The sequence below is a fragment of the Ceratotherium simum genome, chromosome 25 (assembly GCF_057802395.1).
Source record: "Ceratotherium simum simum isolate JZ-2026a chromosome 25, ASM5780239v1, whole genome shotgun sequence".
NCBI classification, from domain to species: domain Eukaryota; kingdom Metazoa; phylum Chordata; class Mammalia; order Perissodactyla; family Rhinocerotidae; genus Ceratotherium; species Ceratotherium simum.
This window is the reverse complement of record NC_141924.1, coordinates 10,705,185-10,729,646: the sequence shown is the minus strand read 5'-3', so window position 1 is coordinate 10,729,646 and position 24,462 is coordinate 10,705,185. Positions and strand designations below refer to the sequence as shown.

Sequence of the window (24,462 nt, the reverse complement as noted above, 5' to 3'; positions counted from 1 at the left end):
CTCTGTGGTGTTCCACAAATCTTTCTGTTCCTGTTATAGTACCACATTGTGTTAATAATCGTAGTTGTAGAGTAGTTTGCTCTCTTGTAGGGCTGGGATCCACTCATCTGTCTTCTTTTAAAAAATTGTCTTGACTGTTTTCTCATCCAGATAAATGCTAGAACCATCTGGCCAGGTTCCGTAGACAGAAACATATTGAGATTTTGATTGGGATTGCAGTGAATCATAGATTAACCCTACAGGGCGGGCAGGGCAGGGATTGTCATCTCTGTCTTACAGATGAGGAAATCAAGGTCCAGAGAAGGCAAGTGACCAGCCCAAGGTCACATAGATGGGAAGGGGTGGGGCAGGCAGAGGAGCTTACCCTCATCTGCTGGGTCAGTAAAATTCAGCATTTGTTTATTGAGCACCTGCTCTGCACTGACCACAAAATGTGCAGGGATCAGGGATGCTGAGACCCCGTCCTTCTCCTAAAAGAGCTCCAGCCTCCAGGGGAGTTGGGTGCATTTGCCCCAGCAGCAATAATGGAAGTGTGTGCAGGGCACAGTCTGGCCACAGGGGCCCAGGACTGGCCCTGCTTAATCCTGGGGAGGCTCCCTCAAGGAAGGTTCCCTGAAGGGGGGACCCTGGAAGTGACCACAGTGGGTCAGTGGAAGTTTTTGTGACCATGGCAGAGGTGGGGAAGGGTGTCTCAGGCAGGGGGAACAGCATGTACAAAGGCCTGGAGGCAATGACAGTTGTTGGGCCAGTTCTGCCACACTGTGTGGCCTCTCCACTTCCTGCTCCTCCCGGCACTGACCTGTCCTTCTCCCCTTTTGCCCACCATCACCTGTGGACAGACAAGGGGACGTGGCCCTGCCCCCCTACTACCAGCCAGAGGAGGACGACGAGATGCCCTTCATCTGCTCGCTGTCGGGGGACAATGGTATCATGGGTTGCCATGAAATCCCCCCGCTCAAGGAGCAGGGCCGTGAGTGCTGCCTGTCCAAGGACGACGCCTATGACTTCGGGGCGGGGCGCCAGGACCTCAACACCAGCGGGCTCTGCGTGAACTGGAACCGCTACTACAACGTGTGCCGCACAGGCAGCGCCAACCCCCACAAGGGCGCCATCAACTTCGACAACATTGGCTACGCCTGGATCGTCATCTTCCAGGTGAGGCCGCGCAGGCCTGGCCTGGGCCCCTGCGGGGGGGGCTGGGGGTGGGAGTGGGGGGCGGTGGAGGGGCGAGTGGCCGAGTGCGCCACTTCACCTGGCGGGCAGGGCTCCGCGCTGGGCGTTTGCCACCTGTCGTTTCGTTGACGTCTGCCCAGCGTGCTGGCCATTGGGCACGATCACGCCCACGTTACAGACAGAGCCACTGAGGGTCAAAGAAGGGAAGCGAGGACGACGTGACTACTAAATGGCAGATCAGGATTCTCACCCAGGTCTGGGTGACCCCAAAGCCTCTCTGCGGAGTCCCGGGTTGCCAGGGGCAGTTGGGTCCCCGCGGGGAGGTCTGTTCATAGAGAGGAGAGGCTGGACTCAAGCCCCGTTAGTGGGGCTGAGCAGGCAAGGCAGCGTCGGGGCAGAGAAGCCACAGGGGTGTGCCGGGAGCACCGGGGAGCTGTTTATCTGGAGTCTAGGGCGGGGTCTCTCAGACTTTCGTTTTTGAGAGCAAAACTCAGTAAGAAATGCATTTTACCTTGTGGCCCACTACACACATATCCACAGGTTTTACTCTGTGCAGAGCACTTGATGGCATTGTATGGCCCTGCGGGGGAGAGGGGTGGGGTATGTTTAGGGAACCAGACCTGTGGGACGTGGGTGAATTGCTTGATGTCTCTGTGCCTCAGTTTCCCTATCTCTAAAATGGGGTGATAACAGCCCCCCCCCCATTGAATGGCTGAGAATAAACCGGAGGATGTTAGCAGAGCAGTCAGCCCAGTGTGCAGTGCGTACTTGGTAAAGATCACCTTCCTGCGGTCCTCAGGGGGAAGGATGGGGCAAGACAGAGGGTGGTGGCTGAGGACAAGCCCCTGAGGTGGTGGGAGGGCCTTACCGAGGTGGCTGCTGTGAGGAGCGGCAGGGTCACGGGGTTTAGAGCTACAGCCCCGCAGCTGTGTTTTGGGACCCTCCGGCCCCCAGAGGGTGGTGGGCTGCTCGGCAGTGCTGGGCAGACCCAGCATTTGTCTTGCCCAAGGGTGCTCTGACTCCCTCTCTGGGAATGCATGTGTAGGGGACAGAGTCACACCAGCCTCATCACAGCCACACTGCCGGGCTCAGCTGAGCCGCACCCTACCCCTGCCGGGTGGGCTCTGTTATTGCCATATACTGAAGGAGCAGCAGCTGAGGTTCAGAGAGTGGCTCAGCTGGTAAGCTGGAGCCAGAGCCCAGGGCCCCCTGCTTCCAGCCCTCCCGCCTTGGTGGTGTAGACTGGAAACAGGGTGGGCTCTGGGGTGAGAGGGACCAGCTTAAGTCTGGCTCCACTCCTTCCAGCTGTGTGATGTTAGGCAAATGCCCTCACCTCTCTGAACCTCAGTTTCCTCACCTGTATAACGGGGATGAGGGTGGCTGCCCTGCTGAGCCCTTGTGAGAAGTACAAGAGAGAACGTGTGTAAAGTGTCCTGGAACACAGTAGGGCCTCTGTCTGGGGCGCTGTCTGTCGCCTGCCTTTCCTGAGGCCGGCCTGTCTTAGGCTCTTTCCTCCCCGCTCTGTCCTGGCAGGTGATTACTCTGGAAGGCTGGGTGGAGATCATGTACTACGTGATGGATGCTCACTCCTTCTACAACTTCATCTACTTTATCCTGCTTATCATAGTAAGTGTCAGGGAAGCTGGGCTCTCCGGGCAAGCTCCAAGGACTCATGGACCAGGGGACGGGCGGCGGGGAGTTCTTCGGGAGTCCTCAGGGAGCCCTTCAGAGCCAGGAGACTGGACGGGAGAGAGCAGGAGAGGCAATTTTAAATGCAGCCGAGCAGCAGGTGATTGAAGGGACTCGTCAGGGGCCGCCGCTGGAAGCATCCGTCACTTCCAATTGCCCTTGTTTCTCATTTCTGGGCATCTAAGTCCACCCCATGGCTCCTGCTCCTGTTTCTCTGCCTCATAGTCTCTGGGAGTACATTCTTTTCATGACCTTCGCCGGGGCGCAGCCCCAGGTTGGAAACTTCTCAAGGGCTCCAGCTTATCCCTATTTTCCTGGGGCGGGAAGATGAGATGCTCTGAAATGGAAGCCCGGGGCTGCTTCCTGAGCAGCATTTGGAGAGGAGACCAGCCCTGGTCATGACCCAGTGGAGCTCCCTGAAATTCTTGGAGGGACTCCCACTTCTCAGGCAGCCTGCCTTGTGGGGGTGACCTGGAGATGGAGGCGGGGCTCTCTCTGCCCCGCAGAGCAGGCCCCCCTTCCTGCCTGGCCCCTCCTGCCTTCTCCCCCACGAACTCCAGAGAGCGAGCTCATCCGCCTTGTCATGCCTGACTGCAGCTTCAGCCAGAGCACAATCCCCAGAAGGTCAAGGTGATTCACTCCCGGAGAGTTGCTGTTGGCTCCCTGCTGCCGCGAAGCTGGATTCTCTGGCTCCCTGGTGGTGGGAGAGGACGTGCCTCACCCTCTGGGGAAGCACTGCATCCTGGGCTGCTGGGACCTTGACCTGGGGGTCCGGGACAAGCTGGCAGGTGACCTGAGACGCACCTGCTGTTGGCTTAGCTCTGACACTTTCCTGGGGAGGCTGGGGCCGTGAACCCGTAAGGAGACCCCCCAGATCAAAGGAGAGGGACCAGGCTTCGTTCAGCATCGCTGTTCGTCCACTGGTTTGTTCATTCCCTGGCACGTTCAGGGAGGTCTGCTCTGCACCAGGCCCTGAGCTGAGTGCCAGGAACTGAGCTGTGAGTCAGGCCCGGCCCTGCCCTCGAGGGGGTCACAGTCTTGTGAGGAGAGATGGGCTACAGCAAACAACGACCAGACAGCATCTTAGGAGCTGTGATAGAAGGCAGCCCAGGAGGCTGAGGGAGCCCAAGGAGGCCTCTGATCCAGCTTGGAGGAGGGCTGGGGGAGTGTGAGGCTTCCTGGAGGAGGTGATACGAGAATTGAGCCTTAAAAACTCAGGGGGCAGGGGCAGCCAGAGGAAGAGGCTTCTGGGCAGGGGAGTAACTCACAGAGACCCTGAAGTGGACAGAATCTTCCATCAGTAGGGATTGTGACCACTGGGATTGCTAGAGAAGCCTCGAATTCCAGAGAGGGGCTGGAGGATGCTCCCTCAGCTCCTCCTGATGGAGTTAGGGTGGCAGTCTGGGGTTGGCAATTCCCTTCGTGACCGCAGGTAGACCCCTTAGCTTCCTGAGCTCCTAGTGACTTGGGGAACAGTGACGGTCCAGAGAGCAGAGCCTGAGCGACCCTGCTGTCATTTACCCTCTTGACCCTGGCCACGTGGGGTCACCCGCCTGTTGCTCGGGTGAGGGCCCTGAGCCCCAGAGAGGTGAGGTGCCTGGCCTGGGCCACACAGCCGGTGAGGGGTCCTCAGCCCTCAGACCCCGTTCCCCAGTGCTCCCTCTGATTGGAAAAGTCCTAAGCTCATTTTGCGCAAGCCTTCAATGTTACAGATAGGGAAATGGAGGTCCAGAGGGGATGGGGTTGCTGCTTGAGTCACCCAGTGGGGGCAGCTGCAGAGGCAGGCTGGGTAGAAGGCTGACAGGTGTGAGTTCCCGAAGGAGAGGCTCCATATCCGCTCCTCCTCTGTGCCCCTGACACAGGCCTGGTTCGGAGCAGGTCTCCAAGGAAATGCTTGAGAAAGAAATGACAGAGAGGGTGAATGAGTGGGGCATCTCTTACCTGGAATTTTCCCAGAGTCCTCTGTGCCTGGAAGCCCCTACTCGACACCCCCAGAACCCCAGCTCCCTAACCATGCTGTTGGGGAGAGGAGGGAAGTTGAATCAGTGAGTGGGACTGCGGCCTGTGGGAGCCTCCTGGACGGTAGCCTGGAGGAGGCCTCTCACTGGCAGGCCACTGAGCCTGTTCAGAGGCTTAGCAAATGCCAGGGGAGGGGCCTGCTCTTCGGAAACTGGGCAGGAAGGGCTCTTCTCCCTGTGGGGGCCCCTGAGCTAGGCCCTGGGTCACGAGGTGGCGGGGTTCCTAGCACTGACTGGGCAGCCTCTCCCCACCACCGCCAGGCAAGCACCGAGACAGCCTCACACGTAAACCCTTTCAGAGGGAAGCTTCTCTTTTCGTGTCTGGGGGTCTAGCTGGGGCCAAAGTCAAGGCCGGCTGGGACTTGGGGCCTGGGTAGCCTGAGAGGGGCTGTGCCTCCCTCCCTGGCCTCTGTGCTCATGTCCCAGACAGGAGGGCAGCCGTGGCCAGGACCTAGGGGCCTGAGAGGAGAGGGATGGAAGCGGGCCTCAGTGGGGCCTGGGGAGCTGCCCGGGCCCTTGCTGTCCTGGGGCCTGGCCTCCTCCCAGGGCAAGGCCTCAGTGATCTTTTCCTGTCCCTACCTGTGCCTGTGCCTCTCCGCCTCTCTGGGCCCTCCCCCGCCCCTCCTCTCTCTCCCTGTCTCCATCTGCCCCCTCACTCTGCGTCTCCCACACCCTCTGGTTCTGTCCTCTCTGAGCCTCTCTTACTCTCTCTCGGTGTCTCTCCTCGTCCTCGTCTCTCTGTACCCCTGGCTGTCTCTGGCTGTCTGCCTCCCTGCTCTGTCCTCTCCCTGTTTTGTGTCTCGGATCCATCCCTTCCCCTCCCTCCGTCTCCCTTTCTGCCCCTGTATCCCCGGGCTTCTCGCCCTGCCTCTGTCACTCCATCTCCATCTCTGTCTCCTCGTCTCTCCATCTCCGCCTCCCCCCACCCCACCCCCCATGTCGGCCTCCCCCACCCCCTGTCTCCTCCATCCCTGTCCCTGTCCTCTCCTCCCGTTGGTCACAGGTGGGCTCCTTCTTCATGATCAACCTGTGCCTCGTTGTCATAGCGACCCAGTTCTCGGAGACCAAGCAGCGGGAGCACCGGCTGATGCTGGAGCAGCGGCAGCGCTACCTGTCGTCCAGCACGGTGGCCAGCTACGCCGAGCCCGGGGACTGCTACGAGGAGATCTTCCAGTACGTCTGCCACATCCTGCGCAAGGCCAAGCGCCGCGCCCTGGGCCTCTACCAGGCACTGCAGAGCCGGCGCCAGGCCCTGGGCCCCAGAGCACCCGCCTCCGCCAAGCCGGGGCCCCACGCCAAGGAGCCCAGGCACTACAGTAAGTGGCCCCCGCAGCCTCATGTGCCTCCAGCTGGGACTCAGAGCCGGCACTGTTTGCAGACGTGCATCCCCATCTCCACGGCACAAGCAGAGCCGTCCAGCAGCTTGAGAACCTGGGTCTCTGCCCCCCTCCAGTCCACACCCCTCGGTTCCCTCCATCCTTTCCCGACCACCTGCCAGTGCCTGGCCTGGGCATTCCCTGGGCTCGGGGACTCAACCCCCACCCTGGAGGAATTCCCTCCGCCCCTGGGATCCTCACTTGAAAGAAATGAACTTGTAAAACTCGGAAATTCCGTCGCCCTGCAGCCTGCATGGCTCCTGCTGCCACTGCAGCTTGCTGGCACACCTGAGAGGTGACATCTGGCCGCCTGGAATAAAGGGGCATGGCCTGCCCTGCAAAGGCCTGGCATGCTGGGGACACGTGCCTCCCTGGGATCTGCTCCTGCCTTGGGCCGTTTCCCTGCTTGCTGGACTGTAGACTGTAGCCAGTTCTTTCTGAGAGTTAGCACTACAGGCTCAGAAAGGGCTCTCCATTCGTTTTCTCATCTGTTCTAGAAAACAGCCCTGAGAAGGGGGCAGAGTGAAGAATATTATCCCATTTTCAGACAAAAAACTAAGGTCTAGAGAGATGAAGGGAATCACTTAGGTCAGGGAGGTCAGAGTGTTGAAGTCTGCTGAGCCTGCCCCCAGGGGGACATGAGCTGCTCCCGTAGGAGGAGGGAATCCCACCACGGGAGGTGGCCCCCACCCGCAGACCCAGTCCTGCCCCCAGTTGGTGCCAAGAAGGAAGTCAGCAGGCATCATGGGGACTGTACCCTGGAGCAGATGCACAGCGTGCAACCTTGGGCAGCCCCGGCGCCTCTGCAGGCCTCAGTCTCCCCCTCTGTGAGATGAGGAGGAGGCCCATACACAGTGGGAGTCAGCCACCTCCAGGCCCTGTTCTTGCTGCTCTCACGTCCTGGGGATGAGATTCTCTGGAGGCAAGCTGGAGAATTCAGGCTCAGAGCTGCTGCCCACCCGTCTCTGGGCGACAGCCGTCCAGACATGGTCCTGGAGGAGGCTCCAGGTGGCCTGTGGGCTGGCTTAGCACGTGGATGGGGGAGCTGGGGTCTGGGCAAGGCTGGCACCCGGCGTTCCTGGATGACGCGGGGAGGGGTGTTTACTGCAGGGGGCTCCCACCATGCTCTCCAGGGAACCTGCGTGGAGAGCAGTCCCAGGGGGCGTCTGGAGGGAGGTCTTGCCCCCTGCCCCCAGGCCTCGTGCCTTCCCGCTTCCCTGGGAAACGTGTCAGGGGCCCAGCCCCACAGACAGGCGGGCTGAGAAGGGCTTTGCCCTGTCCTCCCGCTGAGGTGGGACTGACCCCTGGGCTGCGGGCTGCCCCCTCCGGCTTCAGGGGTGAATGAGTCAGAGGGCCTGTCCAGGGCATTGGGAGGTATTTGGAGGCAAGTGTGGAAATGAAGGGTAGCCGTTACATGTTTTCTTTTCTTTGAATGTTGTGTTTTTTGCATACACGAGCAAAACCTGTTAATTCTAGGAAAATATAGACAAATATAAAGAAGAAACCAAACTACCCAGAGAGCGCCTCTGTGACATTCTTAGAAATGGTTCACAGATCACAGAGCTCGGGCCTCAGACCTGGCCAGGCTTCTCGCACTCTCCCCGGACAGCGAAGGGCCGACAGCTCCGGTCGGCCCCTCCTGCCTGCTCCCCTGGGGCCAGCCCTGGCCTCAGCTTGTGTGGAGGCAATGCTACAGCCAGGGCCTGCCCCTGCCAGGGCTCCTGCCTTGTTCCCTCCCTGGGATGCGATGGGCCCCACGTGCAGGCGGGAGAGCTGGGGAAGGCCGAGGCCACCCTGGCTTCCTGTGAGAGGTGTCTGCTCTCTACACCCGCCTTTCAGATACCCCTCCTCAGCCATGTCCCAAGCTGCATGCTGTCCCCAAGCAGGACGGTGGGGAGGGGCTGGGGTTCCGGGAGGCTCTGTTCAGTGACTAACCCGGGGCCACGGGCCGGGAAGTGATGGAGCAAGGACAGCTAATGTGTCTGTGTGCCCAGGCCCCATTCTAGGGACATCACATGTAGTAACCAATAGAATCCTCCTGCAGGGTGGCTTCTCCCAGTCCCTGCTTCTGCACAGGGGCAAACAAGGCCCAGAAGGGAAAACCATTTCCCCAGGAACCAGGCGCCACTCGGCCTCCAGGTGGGGCTGCCGCGTTCCAGGCAGACCCTGTGGGCCACGGGAGCCTGAAGCGCATGTGGGGTTGTGTCCCAGGGTGGGGCTGGGGCCCGGTGTGGGTGCTGCCTCCAGCGGTCTCGAGCGTGAGGCACCGACCCTGCCCTCTGCTTGCTTTGCAGAGCTGTGCCCGAGACACAGCCCGCTGGACCCCACGCCCCACACGCTGGTGCAGCCGATCTCTGCCATGCTGGCTTCCGACCCCACCAGCTGCCCCCGCTGCCAGAATGAGGCGGGCCGGCGGCCCTCGGGCCTGGGCAGCACTGACTCAAGCCAGGAGGGCTCGGGCTCCGGGGGCTCCGGTGGTGGCGAGGACGAGGTCGGTGGGGACGGGGCCCGGAGCAGCGAGGATGGGGCCTCCTCGGGGCTGGGGAAGGAGGACGAGGAGGAGCAGGCGGATGGGCCCGCCCGGCTGTGCGGGGCCCTGTGGCGGGAGACGCGAGCCAAGCTGCGCGGCATCGTGGACAGCAAGTACTTCAGCCGGGGCATCATGATGGCCATCCTGGTCAACACCGTCAGCATGGGCATCGAGCACCACGAGCAGGCCAGTTGGGGTGGGCGCTGGAGGCGGGCGGGGCGCGTGTGTGGAGGGAGGGCCGGGCGCCCAGGCCCCAGCCAGCCCCAGCCAGCCACCGTGTGGGACACCCACTGTGGGTCTGTCTCCGCCCGACCGGGGCTGGGTCCAATCCACCCACGTGGCCTCAGTGACCAGACCAGGGCCAGGCACAGAGGAGCGAGGAGCTCAGTGTCTGCTGAATGGGTGAAGGAGTGACCGGGTGAGGCCGTGCTGGGACTGGCTACTTGGGGTGAGAATGAGGGCAGTTCCTTCCCTCCTGAGCTGCTCAGACTGGACCCCAAGGCACCCAAAGCCCATCCACGGCCAGTCCCTGCAAATCTAACTTCCATTCATCACCTTTCCGTTTGAGCCCTGCTGTCCACTCTCCCCAGAGCAGCTGGAGTGATCTTTGCCGAGGCTGGGCTCTCCCCTGCCCCAAACTTGCACAGCTCCGCATTGCCCTTGGCATGAAACGTAGACCTTTCCGCTGACGTTCCAGGCTCCTCATGCTCTGCCTGCAACATCCCTTCAGCGGGCAGGGCATCCTCCTGTCCCTGAGGCCCCCGCTTACTCCACCCTCCCCACAGTCCGACGGCACTGAGGGTGGCCCTGCGATTGTCCTGCGAAGGCTGTCCCCCATCTCCCTCCTTGGCCAGCCCTGTGGTCTCTTCTGTCCTCAGCTCTGGGTGCATGGGGTGCAGGTGTGTGTGGGCTGAGTTGAATGGTGTGTCCCAGGCCCCTTGTGTGTGCTGTGGGGGGTACCACTGGGGATTCAGAGTTCGGAGAAAGGGTCCCCTAGGGGGGACAGCACATGGGGGAGGGGACGGCTTCCGGGAGGTGGCAGGAGTGCTGGGATGATGTGTACATGAGGAGAGGAAGCTATTTGTGGGCACACGGGATGGAGGGCTATGGGGGGTTAGCACAGATGTCCCCAGTCCATAGGTCACACTGGGGTGACAGCCTGGATGACAAGTCCAACTCTGGTTCCATTTGGAAAAACACCATTTTCTCACTCCTACTGCCCCCTATCCCCTGGATGGGTTCCCTCCCTTAACCTGCATCCCAGCCCTGTGAGGGCACCCCATTTGGCAGCTGGCGATCCTGAGGCCCAGGGAGGGGATGCCACTGGCCCAGGTCCCACAGCCAGTCAGGGGCCAGATTTGAATTCACACCTCTCTGTGGCGAGACTGACACCCCGCAGGGTGTGGATTTCCACGTCCCCTTTGCTTCCCTGCTGCCCTCTCTCTGCGGAAGCCCTCCACCCGCCCGCTGGCCCTGCGGCGGGCCACACTCTCATTTCCCTCTTCATTAGTTCGCCCAGCGCAGGCTCCATTCAATTTACTTAAACGCGGCCCCTGGGGCTGCCGACTCTGCTAGGATCAGCTGGTTTGCCAGCCATTCCGGCTTAATTAAAAAGGTCTCTGGGGAGGGCTAGGGGAAGGCTCTCTGCGGGGTGAAGCCGGGGAGACAGGCAGCCCGACCCCGCTCGCCTAGGGTCCAGCCTTCCGGGCCAGCATTCCTTTGGGGGGGGGAGCCACAGGGAACAGGTGCCGTTGGGCTGCTGGCTCTGGTCTCTGTGTGGGGCAGCACTGAGGGGCCTGTCACAGTCCCGCTGAGAGCCTGAGCACTGTCCCTGCCAGGGACTTGCTGGAACCAGCCTGCGAGAGCCAATTTCCTAACACTCAGGAATTTTGCAAGCCCGTGTTAAAAACAGTTGGTAGCTTGAAATTGGCCATGGTGAGAGATTTACACCACGGAAATTGGCATTTGCTACAAATCAGGGCTGTTTTTCAGAGGCCTGTTTGCCAGCGTCTGACTGGTCCCTGCCTCCTCAGCCATCCCCTCCAAGCCAACGCGGAGGCTGGGGCAGCTCTGTTCTCTGGGCCCAGCCTCTCCCTCTACGCCAGGCCCCAGCCTCAGGCCAGGCCATGGGCTCTGCCCAAGCCTCCTCAAGGTCTCCCTGCCCGGCCTGTCCCCCTCACTTCTCCCACCACATCCTGTCCGAAAAGCTTTCTAGCCTGGAATATGGGGGAGCCTCTCCTGTCTGGCACTGCGGGCACCCCCTGGTGCCCCCGCCGGGCTGGAGAGGCTGTTCTCCCTGGCCAGTCTCCTGCCCTTCATAGACTCCGCCTCGGGTTCCTCAGCTACGAAGCAGGTGCCCTGACTGTGTGCCCTTCCCCTCCCCGTTTGCTGAGCACCTACTAAGCGCCAGGCCCCGAGCCTGCACGGTGTGTTGAGTCCTCACAACCCCCCCTTGAAGCAGCTATTGTCACCGTCCCCCTGCCGTCCTGTGAAGGCCACCTCCCAGGGAGTGAAGTCCATCGCTCAAGCTCCAGGTTCCATCCCTGCTTCTGCTGTTGACCGGCAGGGCGGACTTGGGCCAGTCGCTTGGCCTCCTTCAGCTGGTGTCCCCATCTGTAAAGGGGCACACGGTCCCATCCTCACAGAGTGGCTGGGAGGGTGCGTTAGGAAGCCTGGCGCACAGTAGGTGTGCTCACAAGTTAGGAATTATTTCTGAATCTTGTGTTGGAGCCTTACACCCCCACCCTTGGGGTGAGTTTACCATCCGCTGTCTGGGCCTCAAAAAATTAATTAATTAAAGAAAAAGTGAGGGGGAGGAGGATTTTTAAAATGTTCTTTTTAAAGCAGCTCTGAGCGGCAGCCATTGTCTGGCCGAGCGTACTCTGCGCAGGGCCTGCTTGGGGGCTGCTGGTGTTTTGGCTCCACTCTCCTCGCCCCCAGACATGGCTCAGTGGGAAGTGGTCCGCCCCACCCCGTGTTTATTCTGAGCAGCCCCGTCTGAGGTGGCGCCTGCAGAGAGAGGTGGCCCAGGGCTGCCAAGGGGCAGGGAGAGAAGGGGAGGAGCAGGAGGAGAAGGTGGGTGAACACGCACAGCCCCCTCTCCTGCAGGGGTGGTGACCGTGGAGAGGAGGCGTCCTGGGGGCCCCCCGCCATGCCCCGGTTGCCCACCCTGCCGGCAGGGAGCTTGGTGTGGCCACAGGGGGGTGGCAGGTGGTGAGGGCGTGACGAGCTTGGGCACTGCTTTCCTACTCCATCGGGAAAGCAAGGCTGGCCCCCGCCTCTCTGCTCCTGGGTGCTCTGATGAACGAGAGATGGGATTGCGGGTGCCTGTGGCCTTTAGGTGGTCACTGCTGTCAAAATCACGAGGGAGCGTCACCAGGTTCCTCGTGGCCACAGATGCTATTCCTGGTAGGGACTGACCAGGGAGGAGGTGACAGGTGAACGGAGGGGTCAGCCAGGCAGGGGCCTGTGTGACCCATGAGGTGGTCAGGTGGTGGTGAAGTCTGCCCTCCTGGATAGCCCTGGGAGGAGGGTGGGCCCAGAACGTCCATGACCGAGGCTGCGTGACAGGCAGTGGGGTGGGGTCAGCCTGGGTGGCCAGATGCCTCCATCATCACCTGCTGTCATGTGTCGTCACATCTCTTCCCTGGGTGATCCCCATGGCAGCCCTATGGGGCAGGCAGGGTGAGTGTCTTATCCCCACTGGGCAGATGGGGAAACTGAGGCTCAGAGAGGCCACCCAGCTGGGCTCCGAGATGGTGAGGTGGAATTGGAGGTTCCACAAAGCGGACAGGAGGCGGGTGGGGAGACGTTGCTCCTGGGAGCAGTCTGGCTCTCAGCTTCCTCTCCCAGCCTTCACCCATCCACTTGCCTGACTCCTCCTGAGCTGGGCAAGGCTGCTCCCCAAGTTGGACAGCTGGAAAGAGGGTCAGGCTGAGTGGGCAGCATGGCAGGGGTGCAGGGAGCCTCCCCGGGGCAGGCCCACTGGCTCCAGCTCCCAGGGGAATGCATTCAAGGCCTCCAAATCAACGCATGGGTCAAAGCAGGCTCTATTCTTCCTTCAGCAGCCCCGTAAAGTCACTGGTCACCCAAGTCTGGGGTGATTCTGGGAAGAGGAAGATGGGTTGCTTAGTGCCCAACATTTCAGCTCCCTGAGGGTGTAGGGGAGAGACACCAACATAGGCTGCAGTCAGGGAAGGCTTCCTGGAGGCAGTGGCACTGGAGATGGATCCTGAAGCATGACTGAGATTTCATCAGTGAGACTGAGGAGGGACAGATACAGGTACCAGGAGCGTAGGCATGCTCCTGAGCCCTCAAGGAGGATGTGCATGTGGGGCAGGGCAGACAGCCTAGGAGGCCAGGGAGGCTGTCCATCCATGAAAAGTCTTGAGGCCGGTTTTATTCTTAGGACACTGGGGGGCCATGGAAGGCTTGTAAGCAGGGCAGTGACATGTCTGTGCTGACCTGGAGCCTCAGTCAGAAAAGTGGGGCAGTGAAGGCGCCTGGGCCCTGGGGAGGGGGCAGGGCAGAGGGAGGAGACCTGGGTTTGAGGTCTGATTCCACCACTGCCTGGTGGTTGCCCTGGGCAGTCACTTCTCCTCGCTGAGCCTCAGGTTTCCATCTGTAAAGTGGGGACACTATAGGGTAATGTTTCAGGCTTAGACGACATAATTCATGGAAAGTGCTTAGCACTGCCTGGTACGTGGGAGACGCTTAACACCAGCTGCCGTTATCCTGGGGATGGTGCTGGGCTCTAAGTGTTCCTGGGGGCAGTGTAGAGACCCCTGCCCAGCCAGGCCCGTATCTACTCCTGCAGAAATGGCTGGAGGCTGGGCAGCCTGGTGCCTCCCAAGCCTGGCATCAGGCAGGGATGGGTTGGCCCTGCCCCTGCCCTCTGCCCTCCTGCCTCTGACTTAACCTGGCTTTTCTGCCCTTCAGCACCTCCTCTTCCACTGGGGGGGTCGTTGCCACCTCTCTGCAGTCTCTGCCTGTCTGTCTGTCTGCCCGCTCTTCCTCTCACTTTCTGGCTCTTTCTTTGACTCCCACGATGTCCTGATCTTGGTCCTTCATTATGTTTTTATCTGCATTTTTCTCTCTTTGTCTCGTCTCTCTACGCTTGTCTTTGCCTCTCACTCCCCGTGTCTGTTTGTCTGTCTGTCCGTCTCTCTTTCGAGTCTCTCTTTGTCCATCTGGCTGCTGCTGTCTCCCGCCATGGTTGTGGTCTCTCGCTCATGGTGTCTGTATTCGTCTGTCTGTCTGTCTCTCTCCCGCTCACCGTCTCTCTCCCAGAAACATGCTTGCGGGAGTGACGGATGGTCCATTAGAGAAAGATTAACAGGTGTGCGCTTGACTAGAGGAACAGCTGTTGCGAGGGAGGAGGGAAGCGGCGGGTGACCTTTCCAGGAGAGCAGAGTGGTGGCCCCGCGCATCAGCCGCGGGCAGGAGTGTGTGCAGCGTGTGCGGCCTGGAGCTGGTGATCCGCCGTTATGGAGCGTCAGCGTCCACATTTTTCATCTCTGTTTTTGGCAGGCTGGGAAATTGGCGGCTCTGAGCTGCATCTGGGCCCTGGCTCAGCCAGGGATGCTGGGCCCCAGCCCCTCCCCGCTGAGGGGCCCCTCTCAGGGTCCCACTCTTTTTCCGGGACCATTTTGTGAGTCAAATGTAATTACGGGTGGAAATGGGGCTTCTTTTATCTGGGCTTGAGAGGAGCTGGCAGTTTTATTAGATTTCTCAGGCACCAGGCAGGAAGTGGGTGGTTGGGTTTTTTTCCCTCCTCTTCTTTTGACCCAAGTAGAATCACGTCAGGCCCCTGAGGCGCCGTGCCATGGGGGGTGGGGCTGTGCTCTCCCACTTCCCAGCCCTTGCTCTGGCTGGTCCCTCTGCTTGGACACCTTCTCTTCTTCTCCATCACCCGGCTCTCCCTCTCAGCTTTGAGGTCTCTGCTGAGATGTCACTTCCTCCAGGAAGCTGCTTCTGACCCCATGGTCACTTTGCCCCTCAGCCACCCTCAACTTCCCGCTGTTTTTAGCACCTGCCGACTGGTTTTGTGAACTTTGTGTGTTGGGCTTTGCGACCGGAGCCTGCACTTCTTGAGGGCAGGGGAACGTCCTGACTCATCCACCATTGGCCGTCCTGGGTAGCATGAGTCCTGCACACAGTGGAGGCTCAGAGAACCTGTGGGATGCATGCAGTAATGAATGAGTGAATGAATGAATGGATGAGTTCGGGTGGGGCTTCGGTGTGTGTAAGGGGAGAGCAGTTTGGAGTCCGACTTGGTTCGGTGCCTGGCTCTGCCACATCCTTGCACATCCAGTTCACTTCTCCCGGGCTCAGTTTCCTCATCTGTAAAATGGAGATGCTAACAGCTACCTCAAGGGTTGTCTAAGGCGTCAGTAATTGTGTTGGGGGTCAGCTTAGCATGGGCTCGTGCTCAGGGCTGAACGAATGGCCCTTCCCAACCTGGCCCCTTGGTGAGCAGACACCAGATGCTTCCCCAGGCCCGGAGGGGCGGTGGAGGGGAGAGTGGGGATGGAGCAGAGAGGTTTGGGATGAATATCATCTCATTCCACCCCCTGGCTTTGTGGATAAGGAAACTGAGGCCGGGGTGGGGGTGGACCTGGAACCCCGCCCCCCGTCATAGCCCATAGTGTGGCCTGTTGTCTGTACTGTGGTTGCTCAGAGGGCCCCATTTGCAGGGATGTCTCCTGCTGCTAACACCAGGAGGTACACAGCTCTGGGGGCAGAGGCTGGCTCTGTGGCCAAGGGGGCTAGTCTCCTTCTGACCAACTGGTGACTTTAACCCTTGACCTCCCTGGGCCTCCGTGTCCTTCTCTGAGAAGTGGGGGAAATAAACCCCACCAACCAGGGTGGTGGGGTGGATTAAGAGCCATTGTGGCACACAGTAGGTCTCCATCCTCCCTTCACGGGGCATGGTGGTCTCCAGCCACCCGCAATCCTGAGATGGCCATTGCTGGGGATGGGGAGCGAGGGGTGGGCTGGGGAGGGCTGTCTACACGGGCAGGGGTTAAGGGCGGGAGCCTTGGAGCCAGGCTGCCTGGGTTTGAATCCTGGCTCTGCCCCTTACTGGCTCCGCAGACTCGGGCAGGGACTGGCCTTCTCTGAACCTGCTTCCTCACCTGCTGACTGGGCTCTTGTGCGGGACTTGATGTGATGTGACACTGTGACATGCACAGAATGGGGCCTGCACATGCTCACTACATGGGCTAGCGTCATGGTGAACCGGGCGTTTCTAGCAATCATGGCTTGCCTACCCGTCTTACTCTGTGTCTGGCCATGTGACCTCAGGCTGGCTTCTGAGCCTCAGTTTCCTCACCTGTAAAATGGGTATCATAATGCCTCCTTTAGTGTGCACTACCAGCATCATTTCTAAATTTATGGAAGGTCAGCCCTGTGGGGTCCCACCACCTCGGTGGACCTCTCAGGACAGCAGAGTTGCAAAGTTCCCGAGGCCACTGTGTAGGGGGCAGATTGGGCTCCAGTGAGGGCACTGACCTGCCGGGTCATGCAGCCAGCGTGGCAAGGGTCCCGGAGCCAATGGGCATCCAGAGGGGACCCACGGCTGCCCTCGGGCCTGACCGCATCCCTGTCCCCTGCCCCAACACTCCCACAGCCCGAGGAGCTGACCAACATCCTGGAGATCTGCAATGTGGTCTTCACCAGCATGTTCGCCCTGGAGATGCTCCTGAAGCTGGCTGCCTTCGGGCTCTTTGACTACCTGCGCAACCCCTACAACATCTTCGACAGCATCATTGTCATCATCAGGTGCCGGCCCCGCCCCCAGCATGCTGTGGGCCCAGAAGCAGAGGGGGGGAGTGGGGGCCTTAATGCACTGACTCCAGCCAGGAAATAAACCACATAAGACCAAAGGAAACCAATCACACTCAGAAACACGTATCAAAATGGTTAAAAATTTGTGATTTAGCAATATATGTGCTTCTGGATTAATGCATGAAATAGCAAGATCTAGCAGCAGGTCTGTGACTAGCACCCTTCCAAAGAAGGGATGAGCATAAATAATATTCGGAAATATCTGCATCACTGATGTGAAAATATCAGTGATTTTGATTGGCCACAAAGTCATAGGAACTGCTAATTCTCTGTGGTTTGTTGTTTACATTCATAATCAAGAGAATGTTAAATCTCAAAAAGAGGCCAGTGACCTTTGTGGACCTCCTGGACTCTAGATGTAGACATCTTGGGGGGTGTCCGTCGACTCCAGGTCAGGAGCCCCTGGTAGAGAGTGCGCCGTGACCCGTGAGAGAGAGAGAGAGCAGTGACCCGTGACACATTGTTGGATGAATGAATGAATGAATGAATGGAAACTCTGTCTCCCCGTCCTCCTGGCCTCTCCCTTCTCTGCCTGCCTCTCCTGCTGGCCTCCCACCGACCGCGCCTGCCTCCCCCACCCTCCTCCGCCCACCCCTCTGCCGCAGCATCTGGGAGATCGTGGGGCAGGCGGACGGCGGCCTGTCGGTGCTGCGGACCTTCCGGCTGCTGCGGGTGCTGAAGCTGGTGCGCTTCATGCCCGCGCTGCGGCGCCAGCTCGTGGTGCTCATGAAGACCATGGACAACGTGGCCACCTTCTGCATGCTGCTCATGCTCTTCATCTTCATCTTCAGGTGAGCCCCGCCCACCTGGGGCTACGCCTGTGGGGCCTGCTGGGGTCGTGGGCAGGAGCCTGGGGGAGAGTGGCTGGTTGAACTTCTCTGGGCAACACCCTGGCCCTGGGTGTGACTCCTGGCACCAGCATTTAATTCCCTATGGTCTGGGCGAGAACTACCTCTCTGAGCCTCAGCCTTCACTTCTGTAAAATGGGACCAATGCTGCCCCCTCCCGTCATACTCTGAGAATGAAACAAGGTGGGTGGGCAGAGAGCTTGCTGTGCGCGAGTCCTTTGAGCCACCTCCATCCCTCCCCTAGCATCCTTGGGATGCACATCTTTGGCTGCAAATTCAGCCTGCGCACGGACACAGGCGACACGGTCCCCGACAGGAAGAACTTCGACTCCCTGCTGTGGGCCATCGTCACCGTGTTCCAGGTGAGTGGCAGCGTGTGTCCCTGGGCTTCAGGGGAAGGAGTTTCTCCCAGGCCCGCCACCCAGGATCACTTTTCAGAGGTGTCACCAGCCGTGGAGAATCTGAAGAAGAGGCGTGGCCTGACACGGAGGCCCTTGGACTCCGGCCTCCAGTGGGCAGGCCCTGGGTGCCAGGCCAGGCTGGTGAGCACCAGCTCAGGGAGCTGGACTGACTGCCCATCACCCACCCCTGCCCCTCGCCCCCACCCCTCCACTTTGGGCACCTTGGGATTCTTCTCTGAAACTGTTTCCTCACGTGTAACGTGCGCATGGTTGAATGAGCATGTTTATACAGGTGTAGTGGGCGCAGAAGGAGCGAGGGGAGGAGGAGGTGGGCCCATGCCCAGGGGGTGGGGCTCGAGCAGGAGAGTGTGCTGAGAGGATGGGGTTGTGGGAGCAGCCAGGAGGGAGCACCGATCAGCGGGGAGTGAGTGTCAGGGCAAGAGTGTGTGACACAGGCCAAAGAGTGTGGGCAAACTGTGGGCAGCGGGCAGAGCAGTGTGCGTGTGAGGGAGGCAGGCCCCCAGCTAGGGCCATCACATGTGAGGGCCTGGGTGTGCCCAAGCCTGTGTGAGAGGATGCTGCAGGTGACGTGGGCGGCAGTGTTCCTGCAGCTATGCCACCCGGTGGGCTCCCTCGGCCCTTGGGCTGGGCTGGGGCCTGGGGGTGCTCCAGGGCTGAGCCGTGCCCCTCCCCCACAGATCCTCACCCAGGAGGACTGGAATGTCGTCCTCTACAACGGCATGGCCTCCACCTCCCCCTGGGCCTCACTCTACTTTGTGGCCCTCATGACCTTCGGCAACTATGTGCTCTTCAACCTGCTGGTGGCCATCCTGGTGGAGGGCTTCCAGGCAGAGGTGACTGTGGCCCTGGTGGAGGAAGCACCTCCATGTGCACAAGACTGGGTGGGGGGAAGGGGTCCTAGGTGGAGGAGGGCTGCGATTCAAACACTTACAGGCAACAGGTCCCCAAAGGAGGGGGGTGCCAATGAGGTGGTGAGCTTCCCAGCACAGGACGCATGCAGATGGGGGCTGTATCTGGGATCCCTGCCTCTCTCCCAGGGGTGTAGGGCTAGGCCTCTCCGTCTCTGAGATTCTGGATCCTGCCTCCTCCATTCCTTGAGGCAGTGGGGACATTTGCAGTCAGGTAGATTTGGGTTTGTGGCCTAGATCCTCGTTAGCTTCTTACTTCCCTTTTCTGAGCCTCAGTTCCCCCATCTGTAAAATGGGGGTGAAAACACCCATTGAAAAGTTCAGGAGGGAGGGAAGGCCTGAGCTGACTTACATTCCAACGTGAGGGACGGTCTCCCAGGGTGACGCCAATCGCTCCTGCTCAGACGAGGACCAGAGCTCGTCCCACATGGAGGAGTTCGACAAGCTCCAGGAGGGCCTGGAAGGCGGTGGAGGTAAGCAGACCTCCACTGGCCCCCGGGGGCCAGGACCTGTCCCCGAGACCCAGGTGGGCAAAGGGCACAGCGTCTGGCTTTCCCTCCAGCCCAGGCTCCAGGACTGCCAATTCTCTGTGGTTGGTTGTTTACATTCATAATTGAAAGACATGTTAAATCCAAAAAGAGGTCTGTGACATTCATGGCCCTCCTGAATTCCAGCCACAGGGGTAGCTGCAGCCCACCCTCACCCTCCGCATGGTGTGGCCTGTTGGGAAGAGCCTCGGGCCTCGGGACACCTGGGTTCTGGTCCTGTCTGTCACTACTGGGCAGCTTGGAACGTCCCCAACCCATGCTGTGTCCTTCTCGGTAACCGGGCTGGACAGTCTCTGCCTTGCTTCCTGCAGTGGGCATGGGAGTGAGGTTCCCATGCTGGGTGAAGCTCGGGGCTGTCCCTGAACACAGAAGGCAGGGGACCCACTCATCCAAAAATAAAGCTGAGAGCCCTGCAGGCGGGGTGGAGGGGAGGCACATGTGATGGGGTCCAACCAGGAAGACTTCCTGGTGGAGGAGGTCTCCCCAGAAAAACTCTCCATTTCTGTTACCGTCCATGTCTCTTTCTTTATCTCATGGCTTCTTTTGCTCTTGTTCTGTCTGTCTGTCTGCCCTCCCTTTGTCTCCATCCCACCCCTCCAGATCCCAAGCTCTGCCCAATTTCCTTGACCCCCAATGGGCATCTAGACCCCAACCTTCCTCTGGGTGGACACCTGGGCCCTGCTGGGGCTGTGGCACCTGCCCCCCGCCTCTCGCTGCAGCCAGACCCCATGCTGGTGGCCCTCGGTTCCCGCAAGAGCAGTGTCATGTCCCTGGGGAGGGTGAGCTACGACCAGCGCTCCCTGGTGAGTTTTTGTGGGGTGCTCTGGATGGCTGCTCCCTGCTGGGGTGTGTGTCGAGGGACCCTGGGCAGAAGTGCCTGTTAGTCCAGCCTCAACCTGGTACCCAGGCTTAAGACACCAGACTATCCAGCCAGAACCAGGCAGGGACCATGTCTGTTGCATTCCTGGGTGCCCAGGGCAGGATCTGGCAACAAGGAATGAATGAGTGAATGAATGAATGAGTGAATGAATGAATGAATAGTGCCAGTGGGTCTGGTGTAGAGAACTAGATTTTCGTCTTAGCAGCAATGTGTAGGGTAAAGAGCTGGGCTTTGGGGTCAGGCAGACTTGAGCTTGAATCCAGCCTCTGCCACTTTCAAGCTGTGTGACAACGAGCAAGCTACAGCCCTTCTCTGAGCCTGTTCCTTCCCTGTAAAATGAGGAGCTGCCCTAACTTCCTGTACCTTTCTCAAGGGAAGTGAGGTGGCAGGAACCAATGTAAGCTCACTGTGGACATACCCACAGGTCCACAGATGTGGCTGGAGTGAGAGGCGGGGCGGGGAGAGGACCCCTGGGGCCTAGCCCGTTCTGTCACCCACTGGCCAGGCGGGTGGCCCTCTCGGGCCTCAGCGGGCGTGCAGGCTGCCTTCAGTCACAGCCCAGGGTTGCGGCCGGCGCTGACCGGAGCCCGGCTTCCTCCCAGTCCAGCTCCCGGAGCTCCTACCACGGGCCGTGGGGCCGCAGCGGGGCCTGGGCCGGCCGCCGCTCCAGCTGGAACAGCCTCAAGCACAGGCCGCCGTCGGCCGAGCACGAGTCCCTGCTCTCGGGGGAGCGCGGCGGCGGGGCCCGGGCCTGCGAGGGCGCCCGGGACGAGGGGCCCCCGCGGGCCGCGCCCCTGTACGCCCCGCACGCCCACCACGCGCATCACGACGCCCACCACGCGCATCACGGCCCCCACCCGGCGCACCGTCACCACCACCACCGCCGCACACTGTCCCTCGACACCAGAGACTCGGTGGACCTGGCGGAGCTGGTGCCCGCCGTGGGCGCCCACCCGCGGGCGGCCTGGAGGGCGGCGGGCCCGGCCCCTGGGCACGAGGACTGCAACGGCAGGATGCCCAGCATCGCCAAGGACGTCTTCACGAAGATGGACGACCGCCGGGACCGCAGCGAGGACGAGGAGGAGATCGACTACGTGAGTGCGGCGGGCTCTAGGGGTCCGGCCGAGGGGACCCGGAGAGGATCCGCTAGGGCCGAAGGGGAGGGGCCGAGGGGCGTGGCCAGGGAGGGCCTGGCAGGGGCGTGGCCAAGGGGAGGGCTTTAGGTGGGGAGCAGGGGGCGGGGCCGGCACTGCCCACACCCGAGCTGGGCCCACGCCTGGGGCAGAAGCCCTCCAGGCCTGCCCTTGGTGGGGCAAGGGTTCTGGTTTTGAGGGGACAGTTGGGAGCTCTGCGCAGCGCTGACCCGCCTGCCCCCCATCCTCCCCTCGCCAGACTCTGTGCTTCCGCGTCCGGAAGATGATTGACGTCTACAAACCCGACTGGTGCGAAGTCCGCGAGGACTGGTCTGTCTACCTCTTCTCCCCCCAGAACAGGTGGGCAGGGCCAGGCTGGGGGCGAGGTTGGAGTAGGGAGTTGACATGTCGGGGAGGGAGAGAGTTCTACCAAAACACGAAAGGCCATTGGTGGAGGGTCCCCCATACCCCAGTGGTGAAGGGTCTGCAGGGGAGGGGGAGTGTTGGTGTGGGGGCTTTCCTGGGCATCGCCCCTAGTCTAGGCCATTCCTGTGCTGGGCACTAGGTTGAACGAATCCTCCAGTGACCTGGGGTGCTCATGTCTGGTGGGGGGATCAGAGGGCTTCCTGGGGGAGGAGGCCTTTGTGGACCTTGGAGGCAGACAGCATTCCAGGAGGTGATGCAGGGGTTGTGAAGATGTGGGGGGGGGTCCAGGTGAGGGAGCAGCCGGAGGGAAGACCTGGGGGCAGAAGCTGAGGGCATCAGGCAACATGTGTCTGAGTGGCTGGAGGACAAGGCTCCGGTATTTGGACCAGAGTGGAAAGGCCTTGAGTGCCAGGGCCAGCTGGGTGCCCGTCATCCTGTGGCGCCAGGATGTGTGCTGCTGTGGGTGTGTGGTCGGGGAGGCGGCTCCAAATGGGCACCCTGGGCAGATGTGAAGTCACCACCTGTTGTGTGGCCAGAGAAGAAGAGCAGGGCCAGCTTCCTCTAGGCCATCCTGGCCCCTATGTGTGCCTGGTCCCTCTGCCTTCCTCCTGGCCGTGGTGAGGGGCAAACCGACACTCATGTGGCCCCCCGCCCACCCCTGCCCAGGTTCCGGGTCCTGTGTCAGACCATCATTGCCCACAAGCTCTTCGACTATGTCGTCCTGGCCTTCATCTTCCTCAACTGCATCACCATCGCCCTGGAGCGGCCCCAGATCGAGGCTGGCAGCACTGTGAGTGGCTGCAGGCTTCTGGCAGGGCAAGGGACAAGGCAGAGGGGCAGACCACCAGGGCCTGCTATGGGACAGTGTGCCAGGGCCCAACATGGTTGAGGGAGGTGTGGCAGGGAGCTTGCCTCCGGGGAGGGGAACAACCTCCTTGGGCTGTGAAGTGGCAGCCTCTCCTGGATGGCTGCCAGGTGGCCAGGCAGTTCTGGGAGCCCCTGGGCCCATGGAATCTCCTGGTCTTGCAGGAACGCATCTTCCTCACCGTGTCAAACTACATCTTCACAGCCATCTTCGTGGGCGAGATGACGCTGAAGGTAGCTCCCAGCTTCACCTGGGACCTCTTCCACTCCCAGCTGTGTGGGGGGGGGTTGGTGCCTGACCCTGGCGTGCCCCTCCCTCAGCTTGTCACTCACCTGCCCATCAGTGACATTCCACAGGAGGCCCCGGAGGCCCAACCCCTGGTGCCATCCCCTGGGCTCCCGGGACGGGGGACAGGGGAGGGGAGGATCAGCCAAGTCCCCGCTCTCCAGGAGCTCACAACCCGGCAGAAAGGCGAATGCGGGGAAACATTTACAGTGTAGCAGAGGTACCTGCTGGAGGGGTGGGGCACAGGGAAGGGATTCCGTCGGGCTTTGAATGAGGTTTGCCAGATGTGCGGGGAGAACCGAACAGGGCCGACCGCTGGGCCCTGACCCCGCCCCGCCCCCGCCTATCGCTGGCCCTCGGAGGGAGAGCCCAGGCCCGGGTCCCCTGCCCGACCCCGCCCCGTCTGTCACCCCTCCCCCGCCCCCCAGGTCTCCCTCCCCCCCAGGGGCGAACCGAACAGGGCCGCCCACAGGGCCCTGACGTCGCCCCGCCCCCTCACCGAGGCCGGCCTACCGTCAGCCACACTGCCCCGCCCCTCCCGGGGAGACCGGCTGACCGCGCCCATCGCCCCGCCCCCAGGTGGTCTCGCTGGGCCTGTACTTCGGCGAGGAGGCGTACCTGCGCAGCAGCTGGAACGTGCTGGACGGCTTCCTCGTCTTCGTGTCAATCATCGACATCGTGGTGTCCGTGGCCTCTGCCGGGGGAGCCAAGATCCTGGGGGTCCTCCGGGTCTTGCGGCTCCTGCGCACCCTTCGCCCCCTGCGGTGAGGACCTGTCCCCTTCGGATGGAGCAATCCTGCACTGTCCAGGGAAGCCCCCTGGGTCTAAGTGGACCCCTCACTCCGGCTCCCCACCCACTCAGTCCTTCCATAGCAGGTGTCAGGCACCGGCTGAGCGGAGCCAGGGGCTGGGCTGTGGGTGCTGGTCCTGGGGGAGGAGCCTGGAGCCCATGTGCGTGTGTATGTTTGTGTGCATGTGCGCGCGCGCGCGCGCTGGAAGGCCGAGGCCAAAGGTGGCCCCCAGGACTGCTACCCACTTTCCGTGCGTCCCTGGGTGGCTCACTGCAGTCTCTGGGCCTCAGGCTCCAGACAGGGGTGTAGTGTGGACCCCCAGGGGTGTGGATGAGGGCACAGTGCCTGCTGTGCCTACAGATCTGGGACCTGGGGGTTCTCACCACCTGTTCTGCCAAAATCTGGGGTTGCCTGGCCTTCTCTGTGTTGCCTGCCCCTGTCCTCACACCTGGGGGCCTGGCCATGGGCTCACTGTGCCCCTGCCCCTTCCCTGCCACAGTGTCATCAGCCGGGCACCTGGCCTGAAGCTGGTGGTGGAGACACTCATCTCCTCCCTCAAGCCCATCGGCAACATTGTCCTCATTTGCTGTGCCTTCTTCATTATCTTCGGCATCCTGGGGGTGCAGGTGAGGGGCGTCCAGGCTGGGCACGTGGTGGGGCGGGCCCCAGCATCGGGGAAGAGACTCTAAACTCCTGCCCAATTCTCCCGGCCTCATGCCAGC

At 61.0% G+C, this 24,462-nt stretch overlaps 1 protein-coding gene across 2 annotated transcripts in view; it reads left to right on the top strand.

Annotated features, from left to right (window-relative positions):
* Window positions 1–24,462, top strand: part of CACNA1I (calcium voltage-gated channel subunit alpha1 I) — a 102,783-nt gene that overhangs the window by 56,197 nt on the left and 22,124 nt on the right. The window contains exons 6-22 of one of the 2 annotated variants that reach the window (XM_087448898.1): window positions 840–1,155; window positions 2,707–2,799; window positions 5,884–6,196; window positions 8,551–8,976; window positions 9,382–9,386; window positions 16,417–16,568; window positions 17,240–17,425; window positions 17,727–17,844; window positions 18,582–18,737; window positions 19,192–19,285; window positions 19,961–20,163; window positions 20,843–21,334; window positions 21,633–21,733; window positions 22,466–22,589; window positions 22,829–22,897; window positions 23,529–23,713; window positions 24,240–24,366. In XM_087448898.1, the coding sequence (XP_087305024.1) occupies window positions 840–1,155; window positions 2,707–2,799; window positions 5,884–6,196; window positions 8,551–8,976; window positions 9,382–9,386; window positions 16,417–16,568; window positions 17,240–17,425; window positions 17,727–17,844; window positions 18,582–18,737; window positions 19,192–19,285; window positions 19,961–20,163; window positions 20,843–21,334; window positions 21,633–21,733; window positions 22,466–22,589; window positions 22,829–22,897; window positions 23,529–23,713; window positions 24,240–24,366 (3,160 nt within the window). The remainder of the gene's footprint in view (window positions 1–839; window positions 1,156–2,706; window positions 2,800–5,883; window positions 6,197–8,550; window positions 8,977–9,381; window positions 9,387–16,416; window positions 16,569–17,239; window positions 17,426–17,726; window positions 17,845–18,581; window positions 18,738–19,191; window positions 19,286–19,960; window positions 20,164–20,842; window positions 21,335–21,632; window positions 21,734–22,465; window positions 22,590–22,828; window positions 22,898–23,528; window positions 23,714–24,239; window positions 24,367–24,462) is intronic. The other variant, XM_087448897.1, reaches the window with a different exon arrangement.